The following is a 22,368-nucleotide window of genomic DNA, read 5'->3' as shown; positions in this document are numbered from 1 at the left end:
ACCATGAACACAAACATGACAGAAAACACTCACAAACATGACAGAAACATGAGACCAATCGTCAAGTATACAATCTACAAACTTACAAACGCGACAGACATTTGAGACCAGCTATCAAGTATAGAGAAGCGTTGGTAAAGTTGTTTCAATGGCTATTAATTAATATCTAGCCAAATGGAAAATATTTAAATCATGTTTTCCATGCTATAACGTGAACTTATATAACGATCTGAGGAGATTTATCTGCATAAAAAATGGAGAATGGCAAATCAACCAGCTGCTGCATCTCCAATAAGGTAGGTAATTATGTATGAAAAAAATGTGGAAGATGTGTCGAGATGATTGACAGAAGATGTAACTAAGCAACATAACTGTCTGTTAATGAGGAATTAGTATATCCCAAAGCTCTTCTGTTACACACTCAAAAGTATGTACTTTTTCTTCACTTTAAGGAACGCAATATAAGTAGGCGAATTGGGATGCAGCATAAGGATCGTGTTTAAACACTGTACTCAACACATCTGCACTTACTCCTAATTTCTCACCACATGGGGAAGCGGTCAGTCAATGATTGACAAAACAAAGTAACTGGCATTACTTAAAAAAAAAAAAAAAAAACAATAATTAATTAAGTAATTCGTACTTTAATAGTTCTTAGAAAAAAGTTTTCTGATAATCTAATATGAGTTGTTTATAATGTGTTAACCTGAACCCTGGTCCCTACCACCAACCTGATTTCACTAAGTACAGTAGGACATGTTCCTGGACTAACATCTACCTTGATCCTGGAACAACATTCCAATCAGCCAATCAGAATTAAGGGATGTGCTTACCACTTATGTTAAGTTCAGGCTTACAGCTAGGTTTATTCACTTCTACATGATTGTTTTACAACTAATATTCTCCCTACTGGGTTTGGGAATAATTTATAGTTATGGTTGGGTTTAGGGGTAAGGGATAGGTATGGATTACATACGAACAAAAATGATGTTCCAGGACCAACACAGATGTTAATCCAGGATCGCATCGTACTTGCCAAAATCATGACGTGCGGTCCCTACACAGTGTTCATTCCTCCATAGTATGAAGATAGGAAATCTTTACTTCACCTCGGAAGACTTGCAATGGTAGCTTAAATGGTAAAATATAATTTGTGTGGCTTTAAACTCGTGGAAAATGCTACATTTATATGGACTATTTTGTAGCGCATTTCATCCTTTTGGAGCTTGAGTTTGGAAAACAGGTTTAGAGAATGAGTTAAAATTATACATTTTGTTTTTGTTTTGTTTTGTTACTAAAAAAACAACTGCAAATGAAAGTCTGCTTTTACAACAGTCCACACATACATGATGTTTATCTTGCAAAACTGACAATTTCATCCCAAAAGAGAACAATGTGTGAGAATGCAAGCATATAATAGAAAAGAAGAGAAAAGAATGGCTTGGATTTAGCCAGAATCCCATTATCTCATGATGTGCACATTATGGCCAGTAAAATACAGGCATAAAGGATAAAAGAATTCGGGAAGGAGGAAAGAAAACAAGCTCTTCACCTTTGACAATGAGTTCAGCAAAGTTGGAGACGCCGGAGCCTCTGGAGGACTGGGTGACACAGCGGTAAAGGTCCTGCTCCGGCTTCTGGACGTCCTCCAGTTGAAAGGACACTGCGAAGCGGTTGCGGCCCAAGTGCTTGACAGAACCACCTGAAGACACTTCACCATTGTGCCGCTAGAAAAGAAGAAAAAACATGAAAGCACTACAAACCTACTCATGCAGCAGTCACATGCTGCCAAGCGCTGCTATAAACACTGAATGAGCAATGCATTTTCTAGATGCAAGTTGCAGTGACAACAGAATTTCTGGAAGGACAGAGCCATTTGTCATTAGGCTCGGGACACAGATACTCAGCCAAAACAAGCCTAAAATTGCACTTGCCAAATTACTTATTGATGAAGTTATCAATTATGAACCTTTTATTTCAGGTACACATATATATCATTGTGACAACAGGCTACCAATATCCAATAGGGACAAAAATAGCACTACAAAACCACAATAAGAGTATATTGTGAATGCGGAATAATGATATATCTGTAGATTAAAGGTAGACGGTATGAGCAAAATTCAAGATATGGGAAATTTTGTTGCACTGTAATGATATAGTTATTTGAATGGGTACAAAAAGGGTTATAATGAATAAACTTATAAACCCTTATGTACTGTTGGGGATGTTTTCATCCACTCTGGATTTTAAGTATTAATTAACATTTTCTGTTTCAGCTAGCGGAATGATTTTTGGTGACAAATCTTATTTTGACAAATATTTTGAGAAAATGCTTTGAATTTGTAAAATTCTAGATAAATGTACTACTCTTTTGTTATGTTTGAGATGAAAACATCCACTAAATTAAACTGCTGTAAAAATTTAAGTTTTTTTTTTGCATAAATCTGTTAATCAACCTCAGTCCTGATCAAAGCTTCTAAATTGCTTAGACAATTACTACTCTTTAATTGCCAAGTTCATAAACGATGTCACTGATTTGGTGACAAATACACACAAAATGACGTACCTTCAATGCAATTTTCTATTTTTTCTACCTTTTATCAAAATCTTAGACATGTGAATTATTATTGTATTGTTTTTGATTGATTGTCATTCTTTCTCCCTAATATACTGGCTGACTTCATCGACGTTCATTATAACCAAATTTTTCGATTATAAAACCATGACACCATATAATCATGCGTTTTTGATTGTTGGTGGTTTTCCGTGTTGGGAACAGGTAATATTTGTAAATTTGAAAAAAAAAGAAAATCTAACAATGCATCAAAGCCAATGTTGTTACTAATCATTCACATGTTCAAGACTGTGGTAAAAGTTGAAAAAAATAAAATACAGTCTACGACTACTTTTTATATAAAAAATAGTTCTTTTTTGTGTTTTTTTTTCCCACTAAATCAGTGACATCATTTGTAAACTTCTCAATTAATGAGTTAAAATCGTGTAATTTTTGGTAGTTTTGATCAGGACTGAGGTTAATTAATAGATATATGCAAACATATTTATAAATAAATCTGAATTATATTTTGATATAAAATGTATTATGAATTACATTTTTTGGCTAAGATCGTTCTTTTTCGTGTGTGTTTTTTGTGTGTTAATTACATAAAAAATGTATTTTACTGTATATTTAAAACTGCATGCTATGTGATGTGTGCCGCTCGGACAAAATAAATTCCCTCTGAGAATATTAAAGTAAAATATGTCAATTACAAGTTAATTTACTGAGTCAGATTTGAGTTTTCTGTTCTCCATAATTGATCGCTTCTCACAATAAATTAAAATCAGACTTGTGATTTTGTGAACTCAACTGATGCTATGTTCCTAAATAGAAGTAACTTGTTTTCTCTTAATTTTTATTACTGTATCAACGCATCCCCAGAATAAAGGGCTCATGGGGGAGGATTTAAGACCCAGAGCGATATTATAAACAAATCCTTTATCTTTATAATATCCAGCTAGCTCTTAGTGCCTGCCCAATGAGATATTTATTCTGGGCAAAAGTGCAAATGATGAATTATATGTAAGCCCTGTATGATTGGTGTCACAGTCAATAATTCAGCATTTTTTCATATAGTCTGACCAATTTATTAAACATTTCAGGACATAATGTCAAGTTATTTGTGTATTTTGCTTTCATTTTCCAAGCTGTCAAAAAATTACGATTCCTTGAAAACAATTTAACTGACTTAACTATAAATAACTAAATAAAAAATACACTTTTCATAAAATATTTGAGATAAGTCAAAAACATGGTAAACAGTCACACCATAAAAGTTGAACACCAAAGTATGATTCACCTGAATAATAACCAGCAAAAAATAAAGCAGTCTTGAAAGTCTTGCTCATAACCGAATATCAGACATCACTACGTGGAGCTTTGTGAGGAACCAGACACTTCTCCCACACAAAAACCACACTTTATAACAGCAAGCTTTCACTGTGGCTCAGGTAATTTAAGCAAGACGGTGGTGTGAATAGCACCCATTCCCTTATCCCCCTTTCTGAATACCAAGGATACAAAATGATGACTGGGAAGTGCACTTATACCAGCGGAGAACACTTCCAGAAGGAGGTCTGCGGCTGCTGCACAACTACATGTGTTTGTTTATTACGAAGCTGCCGAAGCGTTTAAGCTTCCAATGTGGTTCAAGACCACACAAACCAGAGCTGAATGCAGGGGTAATGTGTGGGCAATGGCTGCAAATTTGAGGTTCGCATAAAACAAAGCCAAACGTACAATCATCTGGCTTTGAGAGCCACTCTCTCTTTATTCAACCTAGCAATCACACTCAGTGAACTGGCAGACAGGCAAACATGTAGGATAAACAGAAGAGAGCAGGGGACCGTTTGTTTGGATGGAACGTGCCATGCATTATAAATGCAAATAAATTCAGTAAATCATAAATGTCATTTTTATAAATGTTTGGTAAATAAATAATAAAAAAATAAATAAATACATTCAATAATTAATGTGACCTGATCACTCATTCATTCATTTTCTTTTCGGCTTAGTCTCTTTATTAATTCTGGAGTCACCACAGTGGAATAAACTGCCAACTTATCCAGCATATGTTTTACACAGTGGATGCCATAACAAGTGGATGAACTTCACAAGTCACTGTTTTATGTTTTGGGCTCTATTTTAATGATCTAAGTGCAAGGTGGGAAGCGTATTGCGCAAAAGAATTAAAGTTGTGTCCAAATAAACTTTTGCAAATACACTCTGCATGCGCCCTGACGCATGGTCTAACAGGGTTGTGCTTATTCTCTTAATGAGTTATGGATGTGTTTTGAGCATAAAGTGCATTAAACAAATCAGAGACTCATCTCCCATTCCATTTAAGAGTCAGTTGCTTTGCACCATGGCGCATTGGCCATTTACTTGGCGGACTGTATAGGTAGAAAAACTCAACGCTTCAACAGTGAGATAATAATGAAGTATGGTCAATATTATTTCCAAACACACCTTCTATTCTTAAGCCCCATATGGTGACGCATACGTGTTCAAAACCAGACAGCTGGACAAATATAAACCTATTTTTATGAAATATAATAAATAATACTGCTAATAATAATAACAACATTAAACAAATGCAAATTGTCATGATAATAATTTTGCAACATTTTAAACTTTTTTTTAAAAATATATAAAGATATTTGTGTATTGCTGTACATCCTGTGTTTATTAAGCAATGTGTAAGCGTTTGGACTGCATAGGTACATAATTAACGTGCTTTGAGCTGGACTTTAGACCAGCTTTGGTCAATGGTGCAGTCTACTTCAGTACCTCAAAATTGCCACGCGTCAACAATGCGCCTTAACACACCTACTTTTTAGATCAGCACACCCATGAGTGCACAAAGTGGCACAAATGGATTTGCTATCTAAACAGCGTAGAGAAAAACGACAGTTGCGTCAGTCTGAAAATGGCAACAAATCACGCCCTACATGCATTGCACCTTATTGCGTCGGGTGTATGATAGGTATTATTATGTTGACAAAGCTAAATTGGCATCAGTTATTTCAGTTTTCGAAGTGACATTATTCTGAAATGTGACATGATTTAAACACACACACACAGACATATATATATATATATATATATATATATATATATATATATATATATATATATATATATATATATATATATATATATTTATTTTTTATTTTTTATTTTTTTTTTTTTTTTGTATTAATATTTTCCTGTATTACATTTACATTACATTATTTCTATTTTAACAACACCTTTATGAGTACACATATGTACAAAAAATGCACATGTAATGACATTAATCCTAAAATCTACAGGTCACATGATTAGTCATCCTGTAATGTCTGCAAGGACCACAGCTACAGCTAGAACATGATGACAGAAGCAGGAAGAAGAAAACATCCATATAAAAAAGGAAAAGCCAACATGGAGTCATGTATCTCCTGCTGCGTTCAGGGCAGGAATGAGCACTTCAGAGGGTTCAAAGACATTGATTATGGCACAATCTTGTGTCTGCTGTGACAGTCTGCAACCACAGGCATCTGTCCTTGACCTTGATGTCACATAATCATTCATTTGATTTAATTCCACCTCTGATGCCACAAACTGCAGCTCTTAGAAAACAGCAGGAAAATGTTCCTTCCGAAGACCTAATAATGCTCTCAGAAATATTACATTGCATAGGAGATAGTGGAAAAGTGGCTAACACTTTATTTGAAGGAGCTCTTCATTAGTTCATATGGACAGTCATTTGCTCAGTTGTTATTTTAAATGAAAAAATGACAAGTGTCAATAGGAAGCAAGTAATGTCTATTTTATTTAGCCCAATTATCGTGTATGACTATACACCCAAAGCGCTTCACAATCATGAGGAAGTTCTCCCCACACCACCACCAGTGTGCAACATCCAGTTGGATGATGTGATAGCAGACACAGGACAACGGTGCCAGTGCGCTCGCCACACACCAGCTATAGGTGCAGAGGCGGTCAATTCGGTGGATGGGGATGATTGGGAGACCCTGATGGGTAAGAAAATTTAGCCAGGATACTGGGATTACACCCCTACTATTTAGGAGAAGTGCCATGGGGACCACAGAGAGTCAGGACATCGGTTTAATGTCTCATCCGAAAGACGGTGTTTACTGACAGTATAGTGTCCCCTTCATTTTTACTGGGGCATTAGGACTCACACAGACCGCAGGTTGAGCGCACCCTGCTGGCCTCACTGATTTAATCTCTGAACTATATACATATTTTCATTTTATAATGTTTCTTTTTTTACGTTTCCTTTAAAAGGTCAGAAAATAGACATTTACAATTGGCTTAAAAATATGAATAGGTGTTTGAAAGAAATAGAATCAATCATTCAACAAGAACATTAATAATTAAAATGGATCAAATTATATTATGACAGTCTCATGAGTAATTCCCTCAAGTATAGTGGTAAAAAAGTTAGCCTCAATAGTAGCCAAAGATTGTCATTTTAAAAACTAAATGACAGAGAAGGACAAAATTCGGATTTCATAAATGTGGCCTTTCTGATCTCATCTGAGAAACAGTAGGAGTTTTAAGAAAAGAGGTGTTTCTGAAATGTACTGTGCCCTACTTAAGGCGAGACACAAAAACACAGCTTTTCATGCACCTATCAATTTTCAGATTTTGGCAGTTTGGCGTTTTAATAAAGTGTTCTTTTTAAGTCTAATAGAAAGAAAACATTCAAAATACACTTTTAAGAGTTTTTTTTTAAACACATTTAATCAATTTGTGTCTGGAGATTTCAAGCACAATACTTATTTTTTCTCCTTCACTGAGTCAGAAAGATCTACTTCAGTAGCACTTACACAGACCAAACAGTTTTCTTCATATCTATATTCTCGATTTTTACAGAGGTATATGTTCAGGCATAACTTGCCTACTTATGCAACATTTAATTCTACAAAACACTGTGAATATTTTGTTCTGACTTTTTGCAACATTTTCTGAATTATGGAGTGATTAAAAAAAAAGAGATTTCCAAAAGCTCTCAACTCTAATATGTGAAAGAAAGAAAGAAAGAAAAAAGGAAACATTTTGAAGCCATCAAATGTTCAGATATTTGGAGAAGAGTATAAATGAAGGTCAGAGCCAGCTCTAAGTAGGTGGGCTGTACAATCCTCCTGGGGTTTTCCTTTATATAATGTCTTGTACATGACACAGAGTCCAACCTATTGTTTTTTATGAATGCGTACACCTACCACAATCTTAAACCCAACCAAACACTAACATGTTGTGTTTTATTAATGTCTACGCCTACCCCAAACTCAACCTCACAGTAACCTGTTGTGTTTCATTAATATTTCTACACCTATACGCCAACCCTAAACCCAGCCTACTTGTGGTGTATTCCCTCCCACTTGGAGGTCTGATATCTATTCTGATTTTTGTGCTAGAAATGTGTACAAATTAGAGTATAATTAATAAAAAAAAAGGTCAGATTTGCATACTCAAACATTTTAGACAAGATTTTAAAAAGTTTGTAATATAAAGAATGCTTGGAATTGTTAATGTAATCATTCACCTGGAAAAGCAAGGTGATTGCTATTAGTTCCTTTTTACCCTAATCACCTGCAGTGTCTTGCTTTAAGAAAGCTGCCTTTCTTAGGTGCTTTGAGCACGTTTGATGCAAATTTTGTTGACTTTCATCAAGTCACATCCCACGGCAAACTCAGCCTTTAGCTGATAAATGTGTTACAAAAGATCTCCACACGAAAATAGGAGAAGAATTTGCCTCAAATACTCACCTCCAAGAGGAATTTCTCAGCTTCAGAGGGACGTCCAGCTGCCACACACTGGAAAGTGGCGTTTTGTCCAGCATTGACCTCCACATCCCCCAGACGAGAGAAATGAGGGGCTTTATCTGAACACAGAGACATAAAAGGGTTTAGAAACGGAAAACACACAAAGATAGAAGATAGATTTAGTTTTAACTACTACTGAAAAGTTTGAGATCAGAAAGATTTTTGTTTGTTTGTTTTTATGACATACAGTACACTTTTCAGAAATAGACTTGTCATAACACAAAAAAAAAAAAAAAAAAAAAAAAAAATAAATATATATATATATATATATATATATATATATATATATATATATATATATCTATATATATATATATATATATATATATATATATATATATATATATATATATATATATATATATATATATTTATTATTTTTTTGTATATACTAATGTATATACAGTTGAAGTCAGAATTATTAGCCCCCCTTAATTATTAGCCCCCCTGTTTATTTTTCCCCCAATTTCTGTTTAACCGAGAGAAGATTTTTTTTATCACATTTCTAAAAACAATAGTTTTCTAATAACTGATTTATTTTATCTTTGCCATGATGACAGTATATAATATTTTACTAGATATTTTTCAAGACACATCTATATAGCTTAAAGTGATGTTTAAAGGCTTAACTAGGTTAATTAGGTTAACTAGGCAGGCTAGGGTAATTAGGCAAGTTATTGTATAACGATGGTTTGTTCTGTAGACTTTAGAATATTCATTCATTCATTCATTTTCTTTTCGGCTTGGTCCCTTTATTAATCTGGGGTCGCCAACTACCGAATATATATATATAGTGTTTAAAGGGGCTAAAAATATGCTTTTATTCTAGCTGAAGTAAAACAAATAAGACTTTCACCAGAAGAAAAAATATGATCAGACATACTGTGAAAATTTCCTTGCTCTGTTAAACATAATGTGGGAAATACTTAAAAAGAAAAAAAAAATTCAAAGGGGGCAAAAAATTCTGACTTCAACTGTGCGTATGTATGTATGTATGTATACACACACGCAACAAGTACAAATACACACACGCACGCACGTACGCACGCACGCACACACACACATATATATATACATATATATATATACATATATATACATACATATATATATATATATATATATATATATATATATATATATATATATATATATATATATATATATATATATATATATATATATATATATATATATATATATTAAGGATTACATTTATATATCAAAACCATGCACTTTTGGGAGCTTCAAAAAAAAGCCACAATCCTACAGCATGGAAGAGCTAGGACAAAATTTAAAACTACTCCGACTGTGTTCATCTGACAGAAAAAAACTCATATATACAGAGAATGGCTTGAGGGTAAGTAAATTAAAGAGCAATTTTAATTTCCAAGCCTTAATTCTTCTGATCCTTGGTCAGCTCTCACTATCATTTGCCATATATTCTACAGTATATGTAATGCTATTACAGACGAAAGCATTTTATATTCTCTAAATACACTCACCAAAAGCATTACATTTAATTTTATTAAAAACCTTTTGCATATATACAGTGGAGTGACTAAGTGTGACTAAGTGTCAGATCAACAGCAGCAAACCACAGTGAGAGCCATTATCTACAAATAGCAAAACATAGAACATGTTATCCATCTGGTAGTCATCTGAATAGCTAACACAATGAAGACTTTGGGGTGGCCTAGTCAAAGCCCTGACCTGAATCCAATTGAGATGATGTGGCATGACCTTAAAAAGGTGGTTCGTACTCGAAAACCCTCCAATGTGGCTAAATTATAACTTTCTGCAAAGTGTGCCAAAACTGCAATTGCAAGACTCACTGAAAGTTATCAAAAATGCTTGATTGCAGTTGTTGCTGCTAAAGGTGGCCCAACCAGTTATTAGGTTTAGGAGCAAACTCTTTTTCTGGGTGATGTAGTTTTGTATTTTGTTTTCCCTTAATAATAAAAACCTTCCTTTAAAAACTGCATGATGTGCTTACTTGTTTTATCTTTGACTAATATTTAAATGTAGTGGATGATCTGAAACATTTAAGTGTGACAAATCTGCAAAAAAATAAGAAATCATTAAGGGGCAAACACTTTTTCACATCACTAATTATTATTATTATTATTATTATTATTATTATTATTATTATTATTATTATTATTATCATCCATTCTTTTAGCCTTATTCCCTTTATTTATCCGGGGTCACCACAGCGGAATGAACCACGAACTTATCCAGCACATGTTTTACACAGCGAATGCCCTTCCGGCCGCAACCCATCTCTGAGAAACATCTATACACACTCACTCACACTCATTAACTACAGAAAATTTTAGCCTTCCCAATTCACTTGTACCACATGTCTTTGGACTGTGGGGGAAACCGGAGCACCCGGAGGAAACCCACGCGAACGCAGGTAGAACATGCAAACTCCACACAGAAATGCCAACTGACCCAGCCGAGGCTCGAACCAGCGACCTTCTTGCTGTGGGGCGACAGCACTACCTACTGCGCCACTGCGTTGCTCTTCTTCTTCTTCTTCTTCTTTTATTACTATTTTTATTTATTTTATTTTTATTCATTTTTATTATTGGTATTATTATTATTATTGGTTTCAGGTAAAACCTGGACCTCTCTGATGTCTTTTTTTTCTGATGAAGACCATGTTGGTTAAATGTTTTCTAGATAAACTGCCTTTGAAAATAACAGCAATGTGCCAATTCTTTTTGTTTACATCAAACCAGAACCAAACGACTCCACTCTGTTAAGCAACGCCCACTTTTTACAATCCAGTCATATCCTGCCCTACATTTCACCATTAGCATATTCTATTTTCATACATCATATGACATTCTGGAGGTAAAATGCATTGCGAATGTCGTTTCATGTGAACTTCAAATGCAATGAAGCGATCTCTTAGAAGACAGAAATGCTGATTTGTTCCAGTTTGATTGGCTACATAAACACTGTGAAATTGTCCACATATAGGCTGCCTCCTTGCCTGCATGTGAGACACTTGATAATCCTATGAAATAACTCGAGATAATCTTCCTCCAGCATATGTGCTTCTCGCTACTTTGAGCTTCCTTTAAACTGAATCGATTTTCATAAGGTCTCAGTTCAACTGTAATATGACCTTTTGAATTTAAAAAGTCGTATCTATTCATTTGAAGGCATTTGCTTGGTAACTGAATATACAGAATCGGAGATTAGACAACATAAAAAGGAAAAGATAGATAGGATAGATAAAGTAAAGGGATATTTTATTGATTCCAAGAGAAACACAGATGCGGGATTGCTGGCAGATGCAATGTAATGTGCACAAAAATATCCCTGCAAAACAACACAGTGCAGTCAAAACATAGTATAGCAAAAAATACACTGCTTGAAGAAAGCAATTTCAGAGCCTGCTGGTGGCAGAAGTTTTACAGCTCACTCATAATCTAAAAGGCTACCAAAACATGAACAAAAAAATAAATAAAATAAAGTTTAAAAGGTTATTATGATAATAATTATGGAGGCTCTACATTGAAAAAAGTAAAACTGCTGTGTTTTTCATTCAAAGTACATTTTTCTATTGGAAGTAAAAAATAAATATATAAAGTGTCTGATTTGAACCTGTTTTATGAAATTTTCCTTAAAGCAAAAAATGAACTCCCTGGGAAAAACTATTATCATTAGTTTATCTCAAAGTATACAAATTTACTTTGAACTAGCAGTCTTCATATCATGACTACATGAAAAAACAAAATACTGCTATTCGGTTTTATGTTTTTCCTATGCAAGCTTGATTGTTTACTTATTTGTTTGTTTATTTAACAGGTATAATACACATGAAGCTAATTTGCAACCTTCGTCCCTGGTTAGGCTTTACATTATGAAAACAATGAAAACAATACAACAAACATGTACAGTATATACAGAGTCACAAACATTAAGTCAATCTGGATACTAAAGTGAAATGTAAACCTGACCAGACTGAATGAGTAATACTTAATGTTCACATTGCTGTAAAGATTTCATCACCATCTTGCATGACATTTATAGCCATACTGAAAGCACAAGCAAATAGTTTACCTTGCTATTGAAAATAAAATATCTAGCAATAGCATTTAACATTACATATATTTAGTTTATCTAATGTACAGCTTTACTTTGATTTTATAGTTTAAAAAAGGTTTCTTTTCCCCAAATAAATCAGAGTATATACAGGAATCATACCTTTTAACACTTTTTTTTAAGACTCTTTCCATACATTTTAAGACCTTATAGTTACTTTTCAACCGGAAACACTGGCAAGATTTTAACTTACACTATATTTACTAAATATAAATGTAAGTAATTAATCCATAACTAAAACATTATTGACATACTGAACAAAAATCTATTAAATCTAGCTAATTCAGCAGGTTGGTCTCTATAGAACTACAGTAATAACAGTGCTGACTTGGTTTCTGCAGTAAACAAAGCAGCATGATGTCAACTCTAATAGGATTTCATTGATTTCAGAAACTACACAATCATGCATTGCATAATCAAAAATGATATAAAATGTAATAGCTTGCATTTTAGAATTGTCAGTATTTTGTAAGGGCCTTCAATTTCTCTGCATTGATTTATCAACTTTTAATAATTTTTAAGACCCTGCGCACACCCTGTAAATATTTAATTTTAACAAAAGGAATTAAATTAATTCATCGTCTCTAAAAAAATAAATATTTTACTTTGAGTGAATGTGATTTTTTTCCCACATTGGCAGAATAAATATTTTGATTAATATTAAATTACATTTTCCAGTTTCAACCAAGTCAAAACTATCATAGGCAAGATCTATAGTAATGTACTTTTTTAAGTTGGTCTACAGCAAAACTATACTTTGTTGTAAGGATAAAACGTTAAATCCAAAAAAAAATGTATACCAAAGTAAAAAAAAAATAATAATAATAACAATAATTAATGGTTGGTAACAATATTTTTACTTTGTTCATTTATTCATTTTCCCTCAGCTTAAGGCTGATTCATACTTCTGCATCATGTGCATGCGTATGCTCCGGCGCAGCCTTCGTGCAGTTGCATAGCCCTCGCCCTGGCTGACGCCAATGCGCACCTCTCAAAAAATGTAATGTCTTTGGACTGTGAGGGAAACCGGAGAACCCAGAGAAAACCCACGCCAACACAGGGAGTAAATGCAAACGTCACACAGAAAGGCCAACTGGCCTAGCTGGGACTCGAACCAGCGACCTTCTTGCTGTGAGCCACTCTGTCGCCCATTTGTGTGAAAAATTTGTGTAAATTTTTCTTAAACACAATAAATATTTTTGTGGTAGATTCAACTAAATTTTAAAAACCAAAGTAAAACTATACTTTGAGGAAAGACTACAATTTTAGCCAAAAAAATACAGCAATTTATTTTTATTCTTTTTTAGTTTTTAATTTTCTAAGTATCTTTTTTTAAGTGTATCTGGCTTTCACTTTGAAGTTGTGCATGTATAAGTGAAACCTTTCAGATTTCTTTTTTCATATCAGTTGTCTGAATGTGTGTCAGATGTAAGATGAGAGAGAGAGAGAGAGAAAGAAAAAAGACCCTTGAGCAACAAGAATATCTTGTTGTGCTAGTTAACAGTGTTTAGTCTGTAAGAGCAGAGAACTCCTATGGGAAGCTCAGCTGCGTTGTTCGTCTGACTACTTGATTGTTACTTAAACAGTGTTTGGTTTATGTATAATTTAATATTCTAAACTACTGAACTGTTTCTGTTTGTTTGGTGATAAGAGATGAAAGCAAATCAATGCATGTTTTATTAAAAATTAAAGCACATGCTTCCAGAAATAACAAATTCAGATACTATTATGACATCTATCTTATTTCGCAACATAATACAGTTAGTTACTTTCTGTGATTGTCTGAGACTTCTGAATCCTAAGTCACTATAGGTAAATAGCTCTACATAACTATGAAAACAGTTTGAAAGACACTTAAGCTTTTTAAATGTCCCATGAAATTAAAATAAAGTTTTTTAGATGTTAGTATCAGCATTATTTTTTTTTTTTAGGATATCTATAAGCTAGTGTGTGCCAAAAACAGTGACAAAATTCGCAATTAGTTATTATAAAACTGATATAAACATGTAAAGCTTGTAGTTTGTCACTTCCACCCAAATGGGCCTACAGTTTTATTCACGTCATCTCACCCTACAGTTTCTCATCACATCATAACCAATCAAATGCTCTCTAGTACCTCACATGCCCCGCCCTCTTCAAGACGCTCTCTCATTAGCTTTTTATTTGATGCACTTGAACTCAACCACTCTCATTGGCAGAGCTGTGATAAAACAAAACACTATTGGCTGTTATTTCAAACCACTACCTTTAACATATTTGCACAAGAGAATGAAGATTTCTTTTGCATTTGATTAAAGATTTTCTGCTTCGGAACACCTATAATCCAGAAAGAAAGGAAAAATTTAAATTTAAATTTTCTAATTTAAATAAAAAAGCACTTATATTTAATAGTGGAACCATGTTTATTTGCTCTTGTTTTTTTTACTGCTTTTTCATTAGCCTTTATCAATGCTCTTACTTTATATCTGTTTGAAAATTAGGAAATTTCCTAGGCAATTGTAAATTTTTTATTTAAAAATTCAGGTGTCATAATAAGCTAATTTATTAGAATTGGGTTAAAAACAATGTTACTAACAAGTTTGTATAGAGATTTAATACATATAATTTCTTTGCCTTCAGAACTGTCTTAAACCTTCGTGCCATAGATTCAACAAGGTACTGGAAATATTCCTCGGAGATTTTGGTCCATATTGACATGATATCATCACGCAGTTGCTACAGATTTGTCAGCTGCACATCCATGATATGAATCTCCCTTTTTACCACATCCCAAAGGTGCTCTAGTAGATTAAGCCATTTGAGTACAGTGAACTCATTGTCATGTTCAAGAAACCAGTCTGAGATACTTCACGCTTTGACATGGTGCGTTATATCCTGCTGGAAGTAGCCATCAGAAGATGAGTACATTGTGGTCATAAAAGGATGGACATGGTCAGCAACAACAATCAGGTAGGCTGTAGCAATGATATAAAGCTCAATTGGTACAAATGGGCACAAAGTGTGCCAATAAATTATCCTCCACACCAGTACACCACCACCAGCAGCCTAAACTATTGATACAAGGCAGGGTGAATCTATGCTTTCATGTTGTTGATGCCAAATTCTGACCCTACCGAATGCCGCTGTAGAAATCGAAACTCATCAGACTAGGGAACATTTTTCCAATCTTCTATTGTCCAAATTTGGTGAGTCTGTGTGAACTGTAGCCTTCATTTCCTGTTCTTGGCTGACAGGAGTGGCACCCGTTGTGGTCTTCTGCTGCTGTAGCCCATCCGCCTCAGAGTTCGACGTGTTGTACATTCCGAGATGCTCTTCTGCATACCTCGGTTGTAAGGAGTGGTTATTTGAGTTACTGTTGCCTTTCTATCAGCTTGAACCAGTCTGGCCATTCTTCTCTGATCTCTGGCATCAACAAGGCATTTGTGTCCACAGAACTGCCGCTCAATGGATATTTTCTCTTTTTCAGACCATTCTCTGTAAACCCTAGAGATAGTTGTGCTTGAAAATCCAAGTAGATCAGCAGTTTCTGAAATACTCAGACCAGCCCGTCTGGCACCAACAACCATGCCATGTTTGAAGTCACTTAAATCACCTTTCTTCCCCATTCTGATGCTCGGTTTGAATGGTTGCAGATCATCTTGACCATATCTACATGCCCAAATGCATTGAGTTGCTGCCATGTGACTGGCTGATTGGTGTACCTATGAGTGTATTTATATATATATATATATATATATATATATATATATATATATATATATATATATATATATATATATATATATATATATATATATATATATATGCCACGCCAAAATTCATCCTGCCACGGCTACATTACAGCTTCTCATTTAAAACATTTTATTTTTTTAATAGCGGGTCGCACCAAATCGTAATCGCACCAAAACGTATTAAAGGGTAAGTTAATTATAACCGCGTGAACTTTTCTGTAACCGACCATTTAGCCCTTTAAGGTTACGTGCAGATGGACTGACTGACTGGCTGGCTGACTGCATGATGCGTAAGGCCAGCAAACACGTCGTATAGCTGTTTCACTTTACTTCAGGACGCATTAATACCGCTCTGTAGGTCTATTGAAGACATTCATAAATATTCCTAGCCAATCTAATAAATGTTTGAGACATACTTGTTACATAAACGCACTAAATCGCACTTCAGCAGCGTTTATTTGAGAGCGCACAAGATCTGCGCTCAGTGTTGCCAGAAAATGCTGACTGTTTCCAGCCCAAAAGCTGTCGAGATCACAATCGTTAAACACTGTTCTAAGCATATGTATGTGTATATATATATACACACATACACATACATTCAGTAGCAAAGTAACATATCAATTTATTTATTTAATTTCAAAACAAGAATTGTTTATTTTTAATCTTTTGTTAAATAACAAACATGAATAATTTAGATATGCACGTACACTTAAAAAAAGTAATTTTGCTGCTTAGTTAAACTACTTATTTAAAAAGAGCTGAAACTACACAATTCTGGAGATTTTGGGGGGGAAACTTAATTGTTTTATACTTAATCCACTTTCCACTTTTTTTAAATTAACTTAATTTGTGTTGGGACAATTGCAACTGAATTTTATTTAGCAAATCTTTTTATGGCGCAATCATATTTAAATATAAAAGCATAAGTCTTGTTGGCAATTCTATATCACTTTGTCTTCTGTAACCACTGTGAAACATCATTCTGCTAGAGAAGGATGTATTTAAAATCAGCATAAAGCTCCGGCCCACACTACACACATCTGAAATCTGTCAATCAAAGCAGATAAACAGGTTATGAGGTCTGATGTAACAGAGAATGCTGTTCTGAACATCCATTCTGAGCTTGTATTATCGTATTTGTCCAACCAGGCGGAGGCCCAAGCCGCATTGTTTGTAGTCCACGGGTGGCCACATGTTCAAAGAGCTTTCCACTGCGATGCTCAATTCATGATTTTATGAGCCAAAATGAATCATGAGGCAAGAAAGTATGAAAAGGCAATGGAAATCTATTATATGCTCTAGCTAGAGTACTATATTTGCTTAAAATATGCTCATTTGCGTCATAAAGTTTTTGATTAGCACATACAGTATTGCACAACCGTAAAAGAACTGTTAGCCCTCCCTGTGAAATTCAATGATTTTTCAAACATTTCACAAGTGCCATTTAACATAGAGATTTTTTCTGACACATTTTTTATATTTTTAACAACTAATTTTAAATAACCAATTTCTTTTGTTAGCACAATTATGACTAACTAATATTTTTGTAGTTGTTTTAGCAAGATACTATTTTCAGATTAAAATGTAAATTAAGAACTAAATAAATAAGTAAATACGTAAATAAGTAAATAAATAAATAAATAAAGAGGCTAATAATATTGACCATAAAACTTGCTTTAAAAATTTAAGTTTTTTTTTAAAATACTTCCTCCAGAAGAAAAAAAAAAAAAAAAACTTCACAAAATATTGTAAAACAATTGCATTGCTCTGTTAAGCAGCACTTGATAAACATTTGAAAGAACATTTAAAGAAGGGATATTAATTCTGACTTCAACTGTACCTAATGCAATATAATATAGCATATACTAATATAATGTTATTTTATATTATCTTACATGATGTTTAAAATATTATTTTGTAAATGGTGTGTTGTATTTGGAGCTGCTCGTAGCATACTTTGCATTACAGAAAATATATGTTTGTGTAAAGTATAACATCTGTAAAAGTAAAATATGGCTGTACACCGTCGCTTCCCATCTAACCTGATAGAGCCTGAGAGGTACTGCAAAAAAGAATGGGCAAAAATTCCCAAAGACAGGCCTGCCAAGCTTGTGGCATCATATTCAAAAAGACTTGAAGCTGTAATTGCAGCCAAAGGTGCATCAACAAAGTATTGAGCAAAGGCTGTGAATACTGTGTGCATGTGATTTTTCAGCTTTTTTATATTTAATAAATTTGCAACAATTTCAAAAAATCTTTTTTTACATTGTCATTATGGGGTATTGTGTGTAGAATTTTAAGAAAATAAATGAATTTAATCCATTTTGGAATAAGGCTATAACAAAGAAATATGAATACTTTCCGGATGAACTGTATGTGAATGTATGTTTTTGGAAAATGTATTAATATGAGGTAACCGCAGTAATAACATATAATAATATTTAATAATAAGGTCCCACTTTTCAGTATATTAAGTAGCCATAGCTATGTTCTTGCATTTAAAAAAATAAATACAATGTTCTAACTTTGTTCGTAATGTATTGTAGAATACTCGAGGTGCTCTTGAGGTGGGATACAGGACAGATTTGGTGGTTTGAGGGTGGGTTACAGCGTAAAGGATGGTCAATAGTGCAATTAAAGATGTAGTTCAAAAAAATTATTTACAGATGCAATTACATGCATGCATTTTATCGATCATAAGTATAATGTAAAACATGTATTTACACAATAGGTAGATTGTAACAAATGATTAATTTCAGTGCAAGTATACATATTAGTTACTCCTTAATATAAAGTGGGACCAGTAATAATAATTTTAAAAACGCACTGTGGTAAAAACACTCATGAACAAGTTGCTGATCAAATACAAAAAGAATAATTTGAAAAATATTCTGTCATAACTATTTCACAACATACAGTAACAATTAATCTGCTCCAAACACATCTAGAATGCAAAAACAGTATACAGATTTCGAATGAATTACGCAAATTAAACTAAGCCTGTCTTTGCATCTTAAAGTCTTTGAAAAGCCCACATTGCAGTTGCCACAACACTACAGTTATGAAAACACCAGAATGCAAAAGCAAAGAAACCACACCCTCATTTCAATCAGATGAAACTCCTCTCTCTTTCTCATTCTTTGTGCTCTTTCTGCCTGCCTTTCCTATTTGACTTCTCTTGCCAAATGGTGATTTCCGCAGTCTGGCACGATGCCACTCTCGACAATGTGTGTCCAGGTCCTGATGAGAGTTTTAATTATTTAATGTGCACAGTGGGGCTCAGATGATGCCATCTGCCGCCCGCAGGAAGTGGGAGGGGGGACGAAGGAAGAGGGTGTTCGGAGACGGAGCTTTCAGGACCACAGCATCTGTTGATTTGCTTGTTTGGAATGGCACTTTATTACCATCTAATAGTACTTTGTCAGTTTTCTCTGTTTAAATATGTATAAATATCACTAGAGTTTTATGAAGCCCTAAAAGCTCTAAAGTGTCCCTCAGGGGTCGTGAAAGGGACTGCGGCGTGCATTCTTTCCCTATCGGCTGGTCACTAAAACACATTTCAGCACATCGGTAACAATTACAGCTGATAATTGCGCTGTCGGAGCCTATTGAATTAGCCATTGAAAAGGCTTGCAGCTCTCAAAAAATATACAGGCGAGTTGTTATCGTATGAGGCAGCTTGCTTTAATAAAAGCCAGTCAGATGAGGAAGAATTCTCCCAACTGCATCATTTATTTGCACAAGCAGTCTGCATTGTTTTAGCACATGATTAGATTCACAAAAATAATGTAGAAAATTACGCCCAAATATGATCTTAAACTCAATATGCATGACAAATTTGTCATTTCCAAACTTTTATTCTGATGGCTTGAAGTAGTAGTGTATTGTATTTTTAGCCCAGGCTCATTGGAAATATATGCCTCTCTCTATATTTTTGCGAAATGTAAAATGTGTTGCAGCAGGTACGTTTTGTTGCACGTTTCAGATGAAAAATCCACTAGAGGGCGATGTTATGTCATTATCATAGGAAGGCATGACTTGTTGTACAGGTCACTTAGCAAACCACTGACCTAAATCCTACCTTAAACCCAACAAAAGGTGTTTTCAAAAGCAAACATAAGAAAAAAGTGCCCTGCAACCACATAGTTTTACATTCATTTTATGTTGTTTTTATTTCTTTTTTGGAACCATCCTTCAATAAGTCAAACCTAATATTCAACTTAATGTGTTTGTTTAAATTCAGTCCAAATAAACAGTTTACAACTACTTAACTTAAACAAATTTAGTAAATCCAAGGAATCATCTTAGAAATTTTTTTTTCAGAGTACAAAGTACAACACCTTACAAAGTGAATTACCTGACCAAACCAGAAAAGTTGTCCATGTAGAGATACACAACAATAGAGGCAACGTATTCAATTACAAATCACTGTTAAGTTGTTTTGTGATAAAAAATAATTCCTTATTTGTTGATAATATCTCTGTAAAAACCATTAGTATGAAAAGGAAAAAAATTGCTTTTGTCATATTCACCAGTAGCATTAATTTTACACTCATTATATAACTTATATATAATATATTTGTTATATAACTTATATATATATATAATTTTAGCAAAATTATAGTTTCTGCTTCTTCAAACTACTTGTTTAAAATGAGTGAAAACAACACAATTGTTCTTTCTTTGGACAATTGATCTGATTTATGTTCAATCCACTCAAATTTGTAAGAATTAAGTTACCCTCATTGTTTTGTGGTGGGACACATGAAATTATGTTGGTGTAACTACTGCTTAGTGGATATGCAGTTCCCAGCATGTTTTGTGTTGGACTGCATTAAGAGGGGGAAATCTTAGGTGTTTTAAGTTAAGAAAAAAACAACCCAGGCTCATTTTGATTACACCTACTGTATATACATTTCTGGAGAAAGCAAAATACTTCCCGGGAGCTATGCTTTTTTGCAGTTTTTGTTTTCGCAAATCTGCCAGGGGCCGATGTGTATGCTTTTTGAGATCTCAAATTTCTCTCACGAGTTCCATTCGTGCCTGCTCTTGTTACGTAAATCCACCAGAGGCTGCTGTTGACTAACACCAACAGACTGACCTACCGACTGATCCTCCTACCCTACCCTCACCCTACCCTAAACCCAACAAAAAGTATTTTGAAAAGCACCTATTGACCCGCCTACCCTATTTCCCAGTGTTTTGAAAAGTAATCCAGAAAAAGAAAAGCCCTCGCCTGATTTTTACCTTATTTTCAGATTACACCTTATTCTCACCCTGTTATTTACTTTTTTTATTTTATTTTTTGGCTTTTTCTTTTTTGGACTCGAAGCCCATCGTCGCGGGTCAACTCCGATCTGCATCTTAAGTCCGCTGACGTACGCGTTAAGCTACCGGACAAACTGGTAACAGTGGAAAAGCCGTCCACATACAGGTAAGCGGTCAGCTGTTTAGCAAGAAAAGTAACGGCGTTATACCGCCTCGTAGCGTTTATTTTAAAGACGAAATGCTACATAATTCGCAATCTCCAGAAACGTATATACAGTAGGGTTACGTTTTTTAGAATGAGACTATGTTGGAAAAAAGACTTGTTAGAGTTTAATCCTCACATAGTCTAAAGATTTAGAAGAGTTTCATGGAAGGTTTTGAGTTTAAGATGAGTAGCACTCATGCTCTGCGGTGTTTGCAGCTTCATTAAAAACCATATTGTTAATTAAATCACTTAGTGAGCCACAACTGTGATAATGCCAGTTCTAATATCAGTTTCAGTCAACTGTAGGCATTATTACAGGAGCTGCAGTTCAAACTGCAATAAATAACAGGAAATTCAGGTTGTTCAAATTAAGCGATTTAAATTTAAACTCTGTTCCAGGCAAGTCAAAATGAATTTTGCTTTTGGGTTCTATCTACCTAAATTAGGTTTGAGTTAAGTTGAAATAATTCAATTCAAGTATTGTGGAAAAGTGTACTTTCAAACTGCAGTTAAACATTCAGTATAGTTTAAGTACGCTTTTGCTGTTTTTCAAAAAAATGTAGGCTGTTGCATCTATTTCCAATGAGCCTGTGTTGGCTACACTGTAAAAAATGGCCGTGATTCCAATGGTAAAAAACTGTAAAAATG

General features: G+C 34.1%; 1 protein-coding gene across 10 annotated transcripts in view; it reads right to left on the bottom strand.

Annotated features, from left to right (window-relative positions):
- Window positions 1-22,368, bottom strand: part of ptprub (protein tyrosine phosphatase receptor type Ub) — a 445,346-nt gene that overhangs the window by 167,084 nt on the left and 255,894 nt on the right. For all 10 annotated transcript variants that reach the window (XM_056474629.1, XM_056474631.1, XM_056474632.1 and 7 more), the window contains exons 5-6: window positions 8,338-8,453; window positions 1,553-1,727 (exon numbers count right to left, since the gene is read on the bottom strand). In XM_056474629.1, the coding sequence (XP_056330604.1) occupies window positions 1,553-1,727; window positions 8,338-8,453 (291 nt within the window). The remainder of the gene's footprint in view (window positions 1-1,552; window positions 1,728-8,337; window positions 8,454-22,368) is intronic.

Source organism: Danio aesculapii, chromosome 16 (genome assembly GCF_903798145.1).
Source record: "Danio aesculapii chromosome 16, fDanAes4.1, whole genome shotgun sequence".
NCBI classification, from domain to species: domain Eukaryota; kingdom Metazoa; phylum Chordata; class Actinopteri; order Cypriniformes; family Danionidae; genus Danio; species Danio aesculapii.
The sequence above is the reverse complement of the archived record's forward strand: the minus strand, read 5'-3'. Positions and strand labels throughout refer to the sequence as shown.